This window comes from Malus sylvestris, chromosome 16 (assembly GCF_916048215.2).
Source record: "Malus sylvestris chromosome 16, drMalSylv7.2, whole genome shotgun sequence".
Classification (NCBI taxonomy): domain Eukaryota; kingdom Viridiplantae; phylum Streptophyta; class Magnoliopsida; order Rosales; family Rosaceae; genus Malus; species Malus sylvestris.
This window is the reverse complement of record NC_062275.1, coordinates 10268496-10283525: the sequence shown is the minus strand read 5'-3', so window position 1 is coordinate 10283525 and position 15030 is coordinate 10268496. Positions and strand designations below refer to the sequence as shown.

General features: G+C 39.9%; 2 protein-coding genes across 2 annotated transcripts; both read right to left on the bottom strand.

The window, feature by feature from the left end:
* Nucleotides 1-674: 674 nt before the first annotated feature.
* Nucleotides 675-9612, bottom strand: LOC126606431 (pleiotropic drug resistance protein 3-like). Its single transcript, XM_050273827.1, has 24 exons — nt 9189-9612; nt 8911-9034; nt 8006-8091; nt 7752-7836; nt 6857-7016; nt 6685-6761; nt 6556-6609; nt 6386-6476; nt 5991-6292; nt 5625-5903; nt 5011-5324; nt 4666-4826; nt 4478-4581; nt 4174-4324; nt 3949-4083; nt 3630-3703; nt 3159-3491; nt 2770-3060; nt 2512-2595; nt 2285-2418; nt 1895-2122; nt 1625-1796; nt 1278-1532; nt 675-1182 (listed from the first exon to the last, which is right to left on the bottom strand). Exons 1-24 carry the CDS (start codon nt 9587-9589, stop codon nt 916-918), a joined length of 4362 nt encoding a protein of 1453 aa, XP_050129784.1. The 5' UTR covers nt 9590-9612; the 3' UTR covers nt 675-915.
* A 2153-nt stretch (nt 9613-11765) lies between these two features.
* Nucleotides 11766-14341, bottom strand: LOC126608893 (pentatricopeptide repeat-containing protein At3g06430, chloroplastic-like). The gene is made up of 2 exons (XM_050276907.1): nt 13685-14341; nt 11766-13432 (listed from the first exon to the last, which is right to left on the bottom strand). Exons 1-2 carry the CDS (start codon nt 14276-14278, stop codon nt 12239-12241), a joined length of 1788 nt encoding a protein of 595 aa, XP_050132864.1. The 5' UTR covers nt 14279-14341; the 3' UTR covers nt 11766-12238.
* Nucleotides 14342-15030: the final 689 nt, after the last annotated feature.

The window sequence follows — 15030 nt, the reverse complement described above, 5'->3', positions numbered from 1 at the left end:
TCATCTCCCGCTTGCTCCTCCCCGCATCTGGTGCGACAACATCAGTGCCATTTCTGTAGCCTCTAATCCCGTCTATCAACAACGCATGCGCCATGTGTAGGTGGACTATCATTATGTTCGGGAAAAGGTCACTCGCCATGAACTCACTGTTGGCTATGTCTTTTCTGTTGACCAGCTGGCTGATCTTCTTACCAAAGGTCTCTCTGCTGCCCGCTTCACTTTTCTGCTGTCCAAACTACCAGTTCGTGGCCTCCCTGTCAGTTTGCGGGGGAGTGATAAACCAGTCTCCCACAAGAACAAGGATGTTCTATCTTTCTCCGCTCAGGATGTTCATTCCTACTCCTATACAGATACTTGAGCAGCAGCCTAGTTCTAGTTGGTTTTGTAGTTTGTTTCCGATACTGCTTGTAATTCCTGTATTCTACTACACGTCTACTTTGTACTGCTATATATATCAATAACAATTGCCTCACTCGATTCATTGAGTTGAGTTTCAGAAATAATATCTTTCAGTAAATTGGTGGTTAAGATGGAATACGAATGTTGGAATTACTTCAGCGGTAGTTCAACGATATATATACGCTGATAAATTTAATTTTGTATTTCATGGTTAAACCATTTATGAAAAAAACCTTGATAATTTTAATTTTGTTACCAACTTGTTATTCACGAAATTCAAATGCAAGATTTTCCTTATATATATTAGTAAAGATAAATAGTACTAAACTGTACAAATTTTGATAAATATATCTTAGCCGTTCAATACTTGTCGAAACCCGTCCTATTTTCGACTGGAAAGTTGGTACAAATTTTATAAATGGTGATTCAAATGAAATACGATTGAAAGAATTTATTGACGAGTATACATAATTCATACGTATATCTGCAAGTTCCAGACAAAAATCCTCAACTTCTTTACCTCCTCTGGAAGTTTAACTTTCCGATGAAGTATGCGAAAAGAGAAGCAAACGCAATGGGGAGGAGAAGAGAAACAGCAGCAACAAGGCCTAAAAGGTTGTAGTCAAACCCGAAGTAATCTTCTAGGAAGGCAGCGACAGTCTTAGTCTCTCCGAACGCCTGGATTTCCTTCTGCATATCTCCATACTGCGGGGTAAGCATTCCGTTTAGGGCCCATGATGTAGGGGATAAGTAATACAACCAGAGCCACCACTTCGGTATTTGCTGCATCAAGCAAATAATAGGCTCGAGTTAGTTTTCTGCGTGTAATTATTTCTCCGAAGTGTGTAAATGTTAAGCCAAATGATTCGCAAACTTACCGGCCTTGGAATGACAAACCCGGAAAACAAGTTCAGCATTGCGTAGGAAGCTGATGCCACGATCGCAGCCACCTGAACGTTTGGTGTCAACGACACGATCAGCATTCCTAGGTAATTGAAGCTTAGTAGTATGCAGAACATGCTATAGAATGACCAAAATATCTTGTAGGCAGACCACTGGTAACCGATCATTGGGTATGTGATCGCAACATAAATAACTGCTTGAGTGAACGCGTAAGGAACCTCAACCAGTACCTACAAAATGTTGATGAATGTCTTTAATTAGACTTGGATGACTCACAAGTTGTTGATGAATTTATTAAAGTTGCACTAAAAAGAACTAAAACCTGTGCGAACGAATAGGCCCATGAAGAGAACATTCCTGCAAATCTTTCTCGGTATAGAACATTCCGCTCTGTGGCAACGTATGGTAGAACTGTTGAGCAATTGTTTATGCCAAAGAATATTACTGCACAGAACATTGAACCATACATATTGAAGAGGTCTTGCTGGCTATTTCTGTGAAACACAAAAGTTATGTTCAGTAAATCATCTTTAAATGAAAATCATGAAGTTTAGCGGTTTATGTGAGCATAAACAAAACTTTGCAGACTAACATTTTATTCCCTTGATCCCAGAACAGTATTCCGAACAGCAGAGATGCGCAAAACATAAATATTATGCGTGTCAGATTATATGAAGGACTTCTCCAGTAAGACAAGTTCTGTTTCCACAGGCAAGCTTTGAACTGCCCCCAACCGTTCTGTGGAAAACGAGTAGCAAAATGCATTTCATTTGAACCAGGAGATGGTGAACACAATTGCTTGGCTAAATCCTTGTTCGACCTGAAGTCAGAAGAGTGAGAGTCGTGAGGAACCAAGTTGACATGTGAAAGCAAATGATAAATAACAACAATATGAATGTATACAATTTGGATATAGAGTTCGTGTTTACTAGCGTTTGCACAAATGAAGGGGAAGAGAGGTGAGGGATCACATTATGCTTACCCATACAAGGCGGATTCCCTATATATTTGCGCAAAATCTATACCGAGCTCAGATTCCACAGATTTTGAAGTAACTTCTAACATCCATGTCGCTGGATTATAATTGTCTTTAATTGAGGGCACCCGGGGAATACTCTAGCCAAATCAAGAAAAGTGGATCAGGACTAAACGATTATATGTCTTCCAGAGACAAGTTAATGCTATGTAAAATAGCAGTTGTTCGACTACCTCGAAGTACTCAATGACCTCACTTGAGTTCTGCCCCAGTGGACCGCAATAGATTATGTGTCCCCCGGTTTTCATCAGAATCAACTGCAGTGAAGGTGTGAACCATTGTTATTTGAAGGACATATAAGTGATGTATCATGTCAACGAAAGAAAAAACTGATCAAACACAGTATTTCTGAGTTCAAGTGCGAAAAAAGCATAAAGTCATGATGAAACTTTTGAGATCAATTGCTTTAAACTTCAGAAAATCACTTTTACCTCATCAAATGCCTCGAAAATATCAATACTTGGTTGGTGGATAGTGCAAACAACCGTTCTTCCCGTTGCAGCAACATTTTTCACTGCTCTCATGACAATAGCAGCTGCCCGCGCATCTAAACCTGAAGTTGGTTCATCCATGAACATGATCGATGGATTGGCAATGAGTTCCACAGCTATGGTAAGCCTTTTGCGCTGCTCAGTTGATAAACCACTTACTCCTGCCAACCCCACTAAGCAATCTTTAATCCCGTCTAGCTCAATAGTTTCGAGGACTTCCTTTACAAATTCCTGGGGAGGAAGGAAAAAAAAAAGTTATCTGGCAATTTAATTCGAATATTCAAGTCAAGCACCATTGAAATACTCATGTTCTTGAAAAGACAGTATACAGCTTTAGTATTAGAATCGATATGAGAAGGGAGGCGCAGCCAAGCAGAATATACGACCGATTCTTCAACAGTTATTTGCGGAGAATGTATGTCATTTTGCTCACAGTAGCCTGATACCCTAGCAAAAGTATCTTGAACCTTAGGGTACCCTCCAATTTTTATCTCCCCTTCAATGGTACCACCAGTTTTTCTTCCACAAAGAACATCCATGAGAGTTGTTTTCCCGGCCCCGCTGACTCCCATTAATGCCGTTAGAATCCCTGGCCTGAAAGAACCTGTAACATCAGATAGGAGCTGAAGCCTTTTCTGCGTAAAGCCCCGCTTTCTCATTTCCTGAAACGCAAATAAAGATACCAGAACTAGCCATATCAGCTGAAATTATTCATTCCTTGCATTTCTGATCTCCTCAGAATTGAGAGAGAGAGAGAGAGAGAGAGAGAGAGAGAGAGAGAGGTAGGTTCTGAATGATACCAAAGGAGTGTCAACATAGTATTGTACATCCTGAAAAGCTACTGCTAGGGGCTCAAATGGTAAAACCATCCTCCCTGGAAAACAAAGGAAAGAGAAGCAGAATAAGATCCATTATGTATCTTTTTCATTTTTTTGATACAAGCGATATTTTACTTTAAACTAATGCGAACTGTGGGGAAGGGGATTAGAACTCCGGTGCCTTATGGGGAAGAACATAGCGAAAGTGGCTACACTTGGTATGCATCTAAATATAAAAGAAGTCCACCCAATTTACAATAGAATTAAACAAGCAAAGATGAAAAACGAAAATTATCCTCACCCTTCTTGGCTTCTGCAGTAGTGGTAGGTGCACTAGTGGGTTTATGCTCTCTGTCTATATCGGTTTTTTTGTCTCCTTTTCCTTGCAATTGACGATACTTTTCATAAGAAATAATTGCAGGCGGCCTTCCGGGAGCTGAACAGAAGACAAGGGCTAGTTAACAAAACCAGAATAGAAAACATTGCTGCTTAAAGTGGCGAAGTGATGGATGGAGAAGAAACTTACACTTCAAGAAAGTCAAAGCTAAGGTGAAACCAACATTGAATAATACAGTGAACCCTACTAAAGCGCCAAGCGATATCCAATAGAAATAGCCTTCAAAGTTTAATCCACGGCTTTTGAGTACTTGCAGACTGAGAGTTGTGTTTCCATAAACCTATGAGTATAAGTAAAGAGTAGAGTCACTAATGGATGGAGGAAACTCCGTCAGGTTGCTAGCAGAGTCACTAATGGATGGAGGAATAGCTCTACCATTGCTTTTATGTGCTGTGTTTAGTGATACTACGACGTTGGATGGTAATTTTCTCACCTTTTCCCATCGGGGCGCTAGGAATTCGTTAACTGTTAATCCTATCTCCCCATACGTCAAAGGAGAAACCCAAAATCCCCACTTCATCCAAGCCGGCATATATGCTGCAACAAAACATCATCTAAATATGACTTAAAGTAGCAGAATTTATAGACATAGAAATGGGGAAAAGCTAATGAAAATCTTACATTTTGGTATAACGAAGCCACCAAATAGTAAAACAGCCAATATTGATGAAGTACCAGCTGTCATAGCAGCACCCACAGTTTGAAAAACCGAAGCAATAAATCGAAACATGGATATTGATGTTAGGTGCATAGCGAAGAGTAGAAGGAACTGGCGAAAGAACCTGCAAAACACATATGCAAGAGCTACAATGATATTCCGGACATCTAACCAGAGCGTTTATATTTATTCGTCACAAGTTCAGGCAAAGCTATAGACACGACCGAAGCATAACAACTCTTTCAAACATGTGACAGTCTATTACTTAACCATCTAACTAAAATCTGAATATTCGACCGCTGACTGACCTTCCAACTTCAGGGGTGTAACCGATAACATAGTATGTAAGAGCAGTCCAAACAAAAGCCTCCAAGCATGATAGCGGAACCTTTAGGATGGCAGCTGGGATTGCATAAGCCCAAGCAGGATAAAAACACAACTCTTTCTGTTTGTAGAAAACCACAATTCTTGAGACAGTCATTGACAGTTCCGGGAATCCATCAGCGAGAAGTATGACGAGTCCGTAGAATAAAGAGCCCATATAATAATTTGCGTGGATCATGTCGATAGCCATTCGAGTCCGGAGGAAAACGGTCATTGTTATTGAAGAAATAATGACTAGCTGCAGGAAGAAAGAACACAAAAATTCTTCTAATTAATAAAGTGAATCAGATACAAAAATGTTACAAACTAAACTGAGAAAACTTCAGTAGGGCAACTTGACCACGTGGCTGGCCAGCTACTCTCACAAGGGAACTAGCTCCCCCGTGTTTAGGTAACATCCGGCCCCACACACTTTAAAACCCAATGCATGGGTTCCACTCCTCGTGAGAGTGTCTGAGGAGCCGCATTCTATCCTACTGAAGTTTTTCTCAAACTAAAACACGTAAATATGAGGGAAAAGGAAAAAAAAGGATGCTACCTGAACTGATTTGAAAACATAAATAAAAGAATTTCTTTTCATCAGAAGAAATTCCCTCCTTGTGCAGGACTTAAAAAGTTCCCATTTAGGTAATGAGTATTTTCTAAAGGATAGAGCATCCTTGTGGCTTTGAGACTTATCGAATGGCTTCGAGAGCTCCTTGTGTAACTGCCTGCCTAGATGTCCATCCTTGAACTTCTTAATGAACTGATCAACCGAAACGTAGCTGTAAGGTTGAGGGCTGTCCCAATACTGCACTTGATCTTTTCTAGACATAACCTGAAGCAAAACAAGACCCTTTTTCTCTATTCAATGGTATAGAAGATAAGACAATTCGATTAAGATGTGAGTACGACAATAACCTACCTCCTGAAGGAAGTCAGCAACACCTTTCCTTTCTGGGCACTTAAACCCACACTCCTCGAAAAATTTGACAATAGAAGTTCTTGGCCCGTGAAACACAATCTTCCCTTCTGCCATTAAGACAATATCATCGAAGAGATCAAATGTCTCCGGTGCAGGCTGAAGAAGTGAAATCAACGCAGTAGCATCTGTGATATGCACGAAATGCTGAAGACAAGATACGAGTTGGAAAGTCGTGGAACTATCTAAGCCATTAGATATTTCATCCATGAACAGAGCTTTTGCAGGTCCAATGATCATCTCCCCTGCATAATACAAAAAATAAGTCGAATCTTATTCGATTTGACTCCGGGAGCTGAAATGCATGTGTGCAACATTTAGTGTTATGTCAACACTACCTGTAGTCAACCGCTTCTTCTGGCCACCGGATATTCCTCTTCTTATGGGATCTCCTACCGATGTGTCAGCGCAAAAATCAAGACCAAGTATCTGCAAGACATTAGACAGTGAAAAAGTCAGCAGCTTACAACAATCTGATTGAAACACACTTCGTGGGGAATTCAAATACCTTAAGAATATAATCAGTTTGAAGTGTATTTTTCAGTCCCTTAACAGATGTAGCCTGCAACAGACAATTTCAATCACAGTTAGACCGATGAATTTATGAAGAACACAATGATCAGGGCATCGTAGGTACCTTCATGTAAGCATCTACGTCCGGATCTGGGACTATTCCTGCCTGCTTTTCCCTTCTACTGACTTCCATCATAATCTCTATTTGTACAAAATAACAAAAAAATGATAACCAATGTGATAGGTTACAATATTCGAACTTGCTATTCTATTGCAGGCAAGGCAAGAATGCTTACCAGGTCGGCTTCCTACACCTTGACAACAGGCAGAGAAATCGAGTGTTTCCCTCACGGTGATCTCTGGAATATGCACATCCTGTTGGCTTACATAAGCTGAGGTTTTCTGAGGAACAAACTCTTCTAGTCCATGACCGTTGTAACATAGTTCACCGGAAACCTATCAAAACAAAATGAATACTAAAATAGTCCGAAGTGTACACTCTTGTGCACGAACGTAGCGTATTCATAGGATTCATTACAAATCATGATCAACTCAGGAACCAATCTCTTGAGGCGTTACATAACCAACTGATACTGAATCAACTTCATAAAGTACATTAGTTAAAACACAGGTTCATCTTTCTCCGATTCTTGAAGAATTCTAAAGCTTTTTCAATTTTGTTGTGATCCCCTATTCAAAACCACTGTTCTAAAAATCCCCGCCTAGCACCGTATAGGCGCTAGGCAGCTGGCCACCGCCCCAATTAATGTCTAGGCGTTTGAAAATTAAGAAAGGGCGCCTAGACCTGCTGAGGTGCCCGCCTAGCCCTTCTAGACCCGTCTACACATTTGCCTAGGTTGCAACTCACTTAGATAGAAAATAGATTACTTTCCTTTTGCATTTTATTGTTTCCAATAAATTGTAAGAGACTTATTGAACACTTAAATACACACCCATTATACGTTTGCTCCCCATGTTTTCATTATGTTCCAATACTTCATAATATATATGTTATTCTATTTTCTAGTTTATGATGAAATTATATATATTTTAATTATAAACAGATACTTATTTACACGAAATACAATAAATTTACTTAAATCTGCCTAGTCTGCATTGGCTTCGCCTAGCCGCCTAGGTGCTAGGCCCCAGCCTGTCGGCAATGCAGTACCTTTTAGCGATTGTACGCACCTTGAGAGAATGGCTTAGCTTCCCTGCGAGCGCCATCAAAAACGTGGTTTTTCCACAACCCGGCGGGCCAAGCAATAAGGTCATCCTGCAATGAAAAGAAGCCAAAGTTGGTTAACTCTAAGTTGCTTTGCTTATTCACTTTCTAATATCCTTCTAAAATTGTTCTAAAAATCTAATAAAAAAAATGTGAAATTTACTAAATTCTGCAACAGCCACAAATTTTTAAGCTAGAAACCAAGATTCGAGAAACTAACCTTCCCGGCTTAATAATTCCACTGACATCTTCAAGGATGCTTATCTTGGCATTGCGTGTTTTTGAACCTGGCAGTTCTGCGATGCCCTGTCATAAACAGAGCTCAAATGATTAATTTACCAGTTGATTAACTCGGAGATTGTAATAATAAAACATAAACTCATAACTTTAGGTAGAAGGGCCAGAAATATTTTTGAGTGAGGGCCTTTCATATATGTATTGAGAAAAAATTTCGAACTCATAACATGAGCACTCGAATTAAGCTTCACAAAACTGAAAGACACATTAAATTTAATATGGAGAATCAAAAGAAGTGTAGAATACAACTAAGTGGGAGGCTAAAAATTTGGAATTAAGGGTAGAGAGTACAAAGAAATTTGGTATGAATCGTTTGACAAAAAAAGGAGGGCAACAAGGAAGGTTGCAACGATTAGTTGATTAGGTTGCATTGAAAATCGATTTTAAAATTTCATCCCGAGTTTCACTAATCCACAAAGACAATAAACAAAAATGTTAGAAAAATCTAAGACACAACATCTTCTTCACGAGAACAATTCATTTTTTTCGTCATGTCTCACGGTTTTACAACTGCAGGCTTGAGGTTGCTAGAAATTTCTTCTGACACAGTGGTCAAGATGGGCCCTAAACCACTCTGGTCCCTTAGTGGCTCCGCCGTGGCTCCACCCATGTTAGGTATCATAGCAGGCAGTAAATCAATCAAGGTTTTAAGTTAAGGTAAAGAAAGTGGAGGTTCCACAATAAAATCAATTGGCAATATGGGAAATAGACCAATTATATATAAGCACGTGCAAGGTCCCTCATTTCTCTGACATGGGATTTGCTCTCAACATAGGCAGATAGTTTCGAATTTAGAAGATCCGGAGTCATATAAATTAGGATACTTACCAAAATCATACCCTTTAGAGCATTCCATAGAGTGGGCAGGGGTTTGCCATGAACTACCTTACACTCTGCTTCCACACAGAGATTCTCATATCTCACTTCCACCGTCGGCAACTTCACCCCAACCCTGCAAGGCCAAGACGGATATTAATATTTTACCGGAGTTACTGTGTGACGTTTAATTTCCAGAATAAGTAAAAACTTGCAATACAAGTAACTATGCGCATTTGTGCTCAAAAGTATACATTTAGAAACCCGAAAAGAAGAAGAAAGAAGCTTACTTGTCGATTCTCTGTTTGATCTTCTGCAGTAGTTGAAGGTTATCATTCTCAATGTGTTTGATGAGCTTCTCTATGAAAACACGCCGTTCTTGCCCTCCAAGCGTGCTAACATCGACCACCCGTCTCCCCTTGACATCTCCTTTCGCAGACTCGCCATCATAATCATCGAAAAGAGCGGTCGTAATCCTCTCAAAAGTGGGCAGTCTCTCAACTGCAGCCCAATGCAAGTCATGTTCTTCATCACCAACACAACCTTCATCATTGTCTCCTTCTGCATTGACAATGGTGGTGCTTCGCAAACTCGAGGCGTGGCTTCGAAACGAGGATCTTATGCTCCTCCCAATCTCCGCTAACTCGAGCCGGAAAGACTCTATTTCGTCTGCCCCCGCCAACTGAGCCATTGTCAGATAGAACAAGAGATGGATGAACTCAGACAGATATAAGTAACCAGATACAACAAGAGATGGATGAACTCAGACAGATATAAGTAACCATCGGAAGCCAGAAAATATGGTAGTCAATGATGTATCGCCATGCGTCATGGTTTGATAAGGCAAGGAAGAGGCAGTTCAACCAACTTAATTTAATCATTAACAAAGACTTAAACCAATTAACAATAATTAAAACAGTAGCATAATTTTGAACAGTCGACCTAAACCAAAGCGCATGGTTCTCACTGATCAATATAAAACTCACTAATTTACATATACGCATAAAAAAAGATTCCCTTGACTTTCTTCAATACGCGAAAAACTCGTGTTGGGCCGCATGATAGGGGGCAGCTCTCACACCGAGTTGAATTATAGTGGGGTCGGATGTGATGAAAATGTAGGGGTTACGTGTTTTTGTGAGTTTAAAAATTCTTTTGACTCTATTTGATACTAGAGAAATTTGTTTACGGTTCCTAACTAGGTTAATTATTTCAACGAGTGAGGCTAGTTTGAGGCGACTGCAACCAAAATATAAGAGTTTTATGCTTTTGTGAAAGGTTCTCTAAGAATAACGTGATTTAGATGTTATTATTATCTAACGTGAAGTATGGTGGGACCAAAAGACAACAATTACTAAATGATTACAAGTCTTTTCTTCTTACACAAGAAAGAGTAAACAAATCATTATTTTATTTAAACCACAAAGCACCTTGTTGCAGGCCTTTTTAATTTTTTAATTGTGAATATTGAAGAAGAAAAAATAAAGATACCATAAGTTGGAGGGGACAAGAAGCCAAATCTTAACAAGAAGTAGAAAATTATTAGAAACAAAAATCTATTAAAGACAACTCCTAAGAGAAATGAAAATTTGGAACCCCCGAAAGATTATGAGCAAAAGATGAGACTGCACACAGCGGGCAAGAATTCCACCAATGAAACCCTAACATGATCAACACCATAGTTTGCCAAACAATCCGGCATCTGATTTCCTTTGCGATAAATGTGAGAAAACCGGACATGCATGGAAGAAAGAATGGTACAACAATTCACCCAATCAACTAAAAGAAAAGAAAAAAAAAAGCCAAGGCACCTGAGAAGATTTTATAAACGTAGCAATGCCAAAAGATCTTGCAAAGCATCCAAGATAATGACCCAAATGATCATAGAAAATACCACCAAACCAGCCATGCCCAGAAAAATACCACCAAAACCAGCCATGCTCGAAACATTCCACCAAACCAGCCATGCATCTTTACAAGTTTACATGTAAAGTAACTTCACTGTTGCCAGATGCATATCCATTTCTCTTTTATCTCTCACCGGTGATGAAGTCATCCCATTGACCAGCATGTCGTCAAATGTATATCCATTTCTCTTTCTCTCTCTTATCACATGATAAACCACAAAACAGTGGATCCTTCCACAAATTACCCTTAGGTATTGTTGTGTTGGACCCATCGGACTTGTTTGGTACTCTACTTGAATCCAACTTTTTAAATTCAAAAACAATTTTCAAGTTTGTTTGGTATAACTATTTTAAAAAACTGAACTTAAGACTAACTAAAAAATATAGTCTATTCTCTAAAAACATAAAAAGTGAGTTTTTAGAGTTTTTAAACTCAAACTCACTCATTTATTTTCTCTCCCTTATCCCCCTCTCACTCCAAATCTCTCTCTTTTCTTCTTTCTCTCTTTTTTTTTTTTTTTTACCTTTTTTGTCTTTCCTTCAATCCGCTCTCTTCATTTTCTCGGTTCTTTCTCTCACTCGTTCCTCTCTATCTCGTACGATCCCCTATCTTCTTTCTCTTTCCTTCAATCATCTCTTTCTTTCTTTCCTCCTCTCTCCTCTTTCTTCCTCTCCTGCGACCCCCTCTTTTTATATAACTTTATCTAGTTTAAATCGTAAGATTTAAAAATTTTAAATCACAAACCAAACAAGTTTTTGAGTCTTAAAAGAAGATTATTTTCAAGAAATGTTTTGAGAAATGATAAAATTTTCATATAGGATACCAAACAGGCTCTTAAATTTTGGGAAAATTCAAATCAATTGTCTGCCTCAAGTGGCAACAGCAGTCTTAGGATGAAACCACAAGAGCATTCTACCAGTGCATATTAGCTTCAAATGAATTAAAACAGCAACACAATATGCAACGAAAGAGCGATTAATTTTCAAAAACCACATGTTTACAGACCACCTTCTATAATTCTCCAGCTGCAGCTGCTGCAAACAATATATATGAGGCAATAACAAAAAGGAAGTCCTCTGTTGAAGACAGTTAGCACTCTTACAAATCTTCTTACAAGTTTGCAGCTTGTTTAGAGATCACATCAAATTTGGAGAGAGGCACTTATCGACTCTGTATATACAACCATTTTCCATAAAGTTATGCCCAGGATATCAGCCTATCAGATCAATCCTTACAGCCCTTCACCAGAAACATAAACCTGGAGGAAGCAGCATTGCTAGCACCCATCCCACGATGGAAAAAGTTTGATTACCTGATCGATCAGCAATTTCACAATAAGAGCGTGCTGCATTAGAAGAACTGCTGAGACTGGAGATGCCCAGTGTGAGATTAGGGGATTCTTGGAGCGTACTGTTGCCTTCAAAGATCTCAATCAGACAACAACGCCAGACTCAGCTCCAGAAGCCTGATCACTTTGATTATCTTCAACACTAATCTGATCATTTTGATTTCCTTCGGCACTAATCTGATCAATCTGATTACCATCGGCACCAATCTCCTGCTCCAAGTAGTAGATCTTGTCATTCATACCTTCCTTACTATACGCCTCAACCATGAGAGAGTACGTTGTGGAATCCGGTTGACATTGCTTATCTTTCATCCGGTTGAAAACTCTCTCCATCTCCATCAAATCCTCTGCCTTTGCACATGCAGCTATCACCGCATTATAAAATGTGGTATTCTCAGGTATCTCAAACTTTCCAGCCAACTGAACACTGCTAACCACCTTATGGAAGAGGCCTGCATTGGCATACCCATTAATAAGGCAGCAGAATGTTTTGGTGTCTGCTTTCATGCCCTCAGCACGCATCTGTTCAAATGTGTATTCCATGTTTTTTGCATCTCCTACGTCCGCAAAAGCCTCAATCACATTGTTGTAAGTTGCGGTTGTCCATGGGAATTGAAGCTTGCGCATGTACTCCATCACAGTTGACATCTTATCATACAACCTCTTCTTCCCGTAAGCACCAATCAGAATGTTAAAAGTGCGAGTTTCTGGCTCAATCCCAAAATCACGGAATTTCTCATACCACCTCTCCATCATATCTATCTGACCCTTGTTTCCAAACACACTAAGGATAACATTCATTGTCCAGACATCTGGCTTGCAACTTGTACCCTCCAGCATCCCCGACAACACCTTTTCCATCTGGTCATACTTCCCAGCCTTACCATATCCACTCAACACGATGTTTTGGGTGACTGTGTTTGGAATTATCAATCGCTCAGCCATTTCCTCATACAAGGACTCAACTAAATCAAACTTCAAATGATCAATGCAAACCTTAATCAAGGTACTATAGGTAAAAACGTCAGGCTGGCATTGTGGGAGGGTCTTCATCAGGTTGAGAACAGAAAATGCCTCGTCAATCAGATTGTTCCGACAATAAGCCGTGAGCAAGGCTGTGTAAAGTTCAAGAGTTGGTTCACAGCCCTCTTCAACCATTGTATCGAAAAGCTGGCGGGCACGATTGGGTTGGCTGCACCTTCCAAGCAGCCCAATGAGTTTCATGTAAGTCCCTTCTTTCGGTTGATAAAATGGTTGCTCTCTAAGCATGTCAAACACCTGAACAGTCCATAGTACACAATTTCATCATACATTTTCCAAACAAAAACACCCAATTAATTCTAATTCCATAAAAATCATTCAGATAAAAAATTACATTTTTCAAGAACATGGTTCTAAAAACTAAATTGGGCAAGCATAAAAACACTATTTTAAAAAAAAAAATTGAAGCAATTTGCATTCACCAAACTAAAAACCCAGAGGAAAAGGATGAAAAATTTGTTAACTTTTGTTTAGATTAAGGGCGAAAACCTCAAGAGCTTGGAGCCACTGCTTCTTGTCAATGGCGTCGGAGAGGGCTTCGGTGACGGTGTTCACCCAGGCCTTGGCATTGTTCTTCCGGTCCAGCTTCTTCTTCACATTTTTCAAAGGGGGTTTTCTGTAAACCGCCGGAATCGACGTCTCCGAGACCCCCGGGAACTCCCCTTGCTTCCAGTGCTTCTTTCTGGTCTCCGAAGACGGATAGGAAGTGGAACGAGCAGGGGGCTTTCTGTAAGTCGCCGGAGTCGACGTCTCTGAGACGCCAGGGAATTCGCCTCGCTTCCAGTGCTTCTTTCTGGTGTCGGAAGACGGAGATGAAGTGGAGCGACCGGGGGGTTTCCTGTAATTCGCCGGAGTTGACGTCTCCGAGACGCCTGGGTACTCACCTTTCTTCCAGTGCCTCTTTCTGGTGTCGGAAGACGGAGATGAAGTGGAGCGACGGCTTACAGCTGGGGTGGTGAATGCACGGAGGAGCAGCTTAAAGTTGGGGTATTGGGGTTTCTGGGCAGCGGTGGAGTTTTTTCTGAGAGGAAGAGGATGAGGGAGGAGAGAGGAAGAGAAGGAGAGAGAGATTGAAGAAGCCATGGATGGATGGCTTCGGCCTGCAAATTTGTTAAAGCAGTGGGTAGCGAGTAGTGGGTTGCGAGGCGGGTTTTAGAAGCAGGGGCGTTTAAATGACTTTTTTACCCTTTATTTTCTTATCCTCAAAGTACACTTTTTTTTAGATTCTTTTTTAATTATTTTTTCCTTGAATTTGAGACAATTTAAAAAAATAAGTTAGAAGGGGCGAAATTCCCCATAGCGTCTTCGGATCTGGAAATGATGGATAACCGTGACTTACCACCAGTTGTCTCCTTTAAAAAAAAAATTAAAAAAATTAGAAGACTTGAAGTAAATAGAAGACAACTTATCGCAGCAAGTAGGCGAGAACTTGGCTAGGGCAGTAGGGCAGCAAGTCACTCTCATAAAGGGCTGATATCGTGACGGTTGTACCTACATAAAGTCGGATAATACTCAAATACGGTGAAAATTGTTCATTTGAGAGAGGATTGACCATCCAACTAGTTATTATATCCAAGTTTCTCTCAACAAGTAATGAGAAACTACTGTGGGTTACCTATTGAGATCATCTCTTAAAGAGACCAACATGGAGTCGTATTAGACCAAAATATAAGATCCTATGTTTTTATGAGAAATGTCTAACGAATGACGTAGTGAGCCCCTCTAACAATAATCTTCTATTACAAAGTTCTTCCACTATAGTAACCTTGTTAGTGTGCTTATGCTTATATGAGCTCAAATAATGAACGAGGTTATGGTAATTGGATACAACGAGA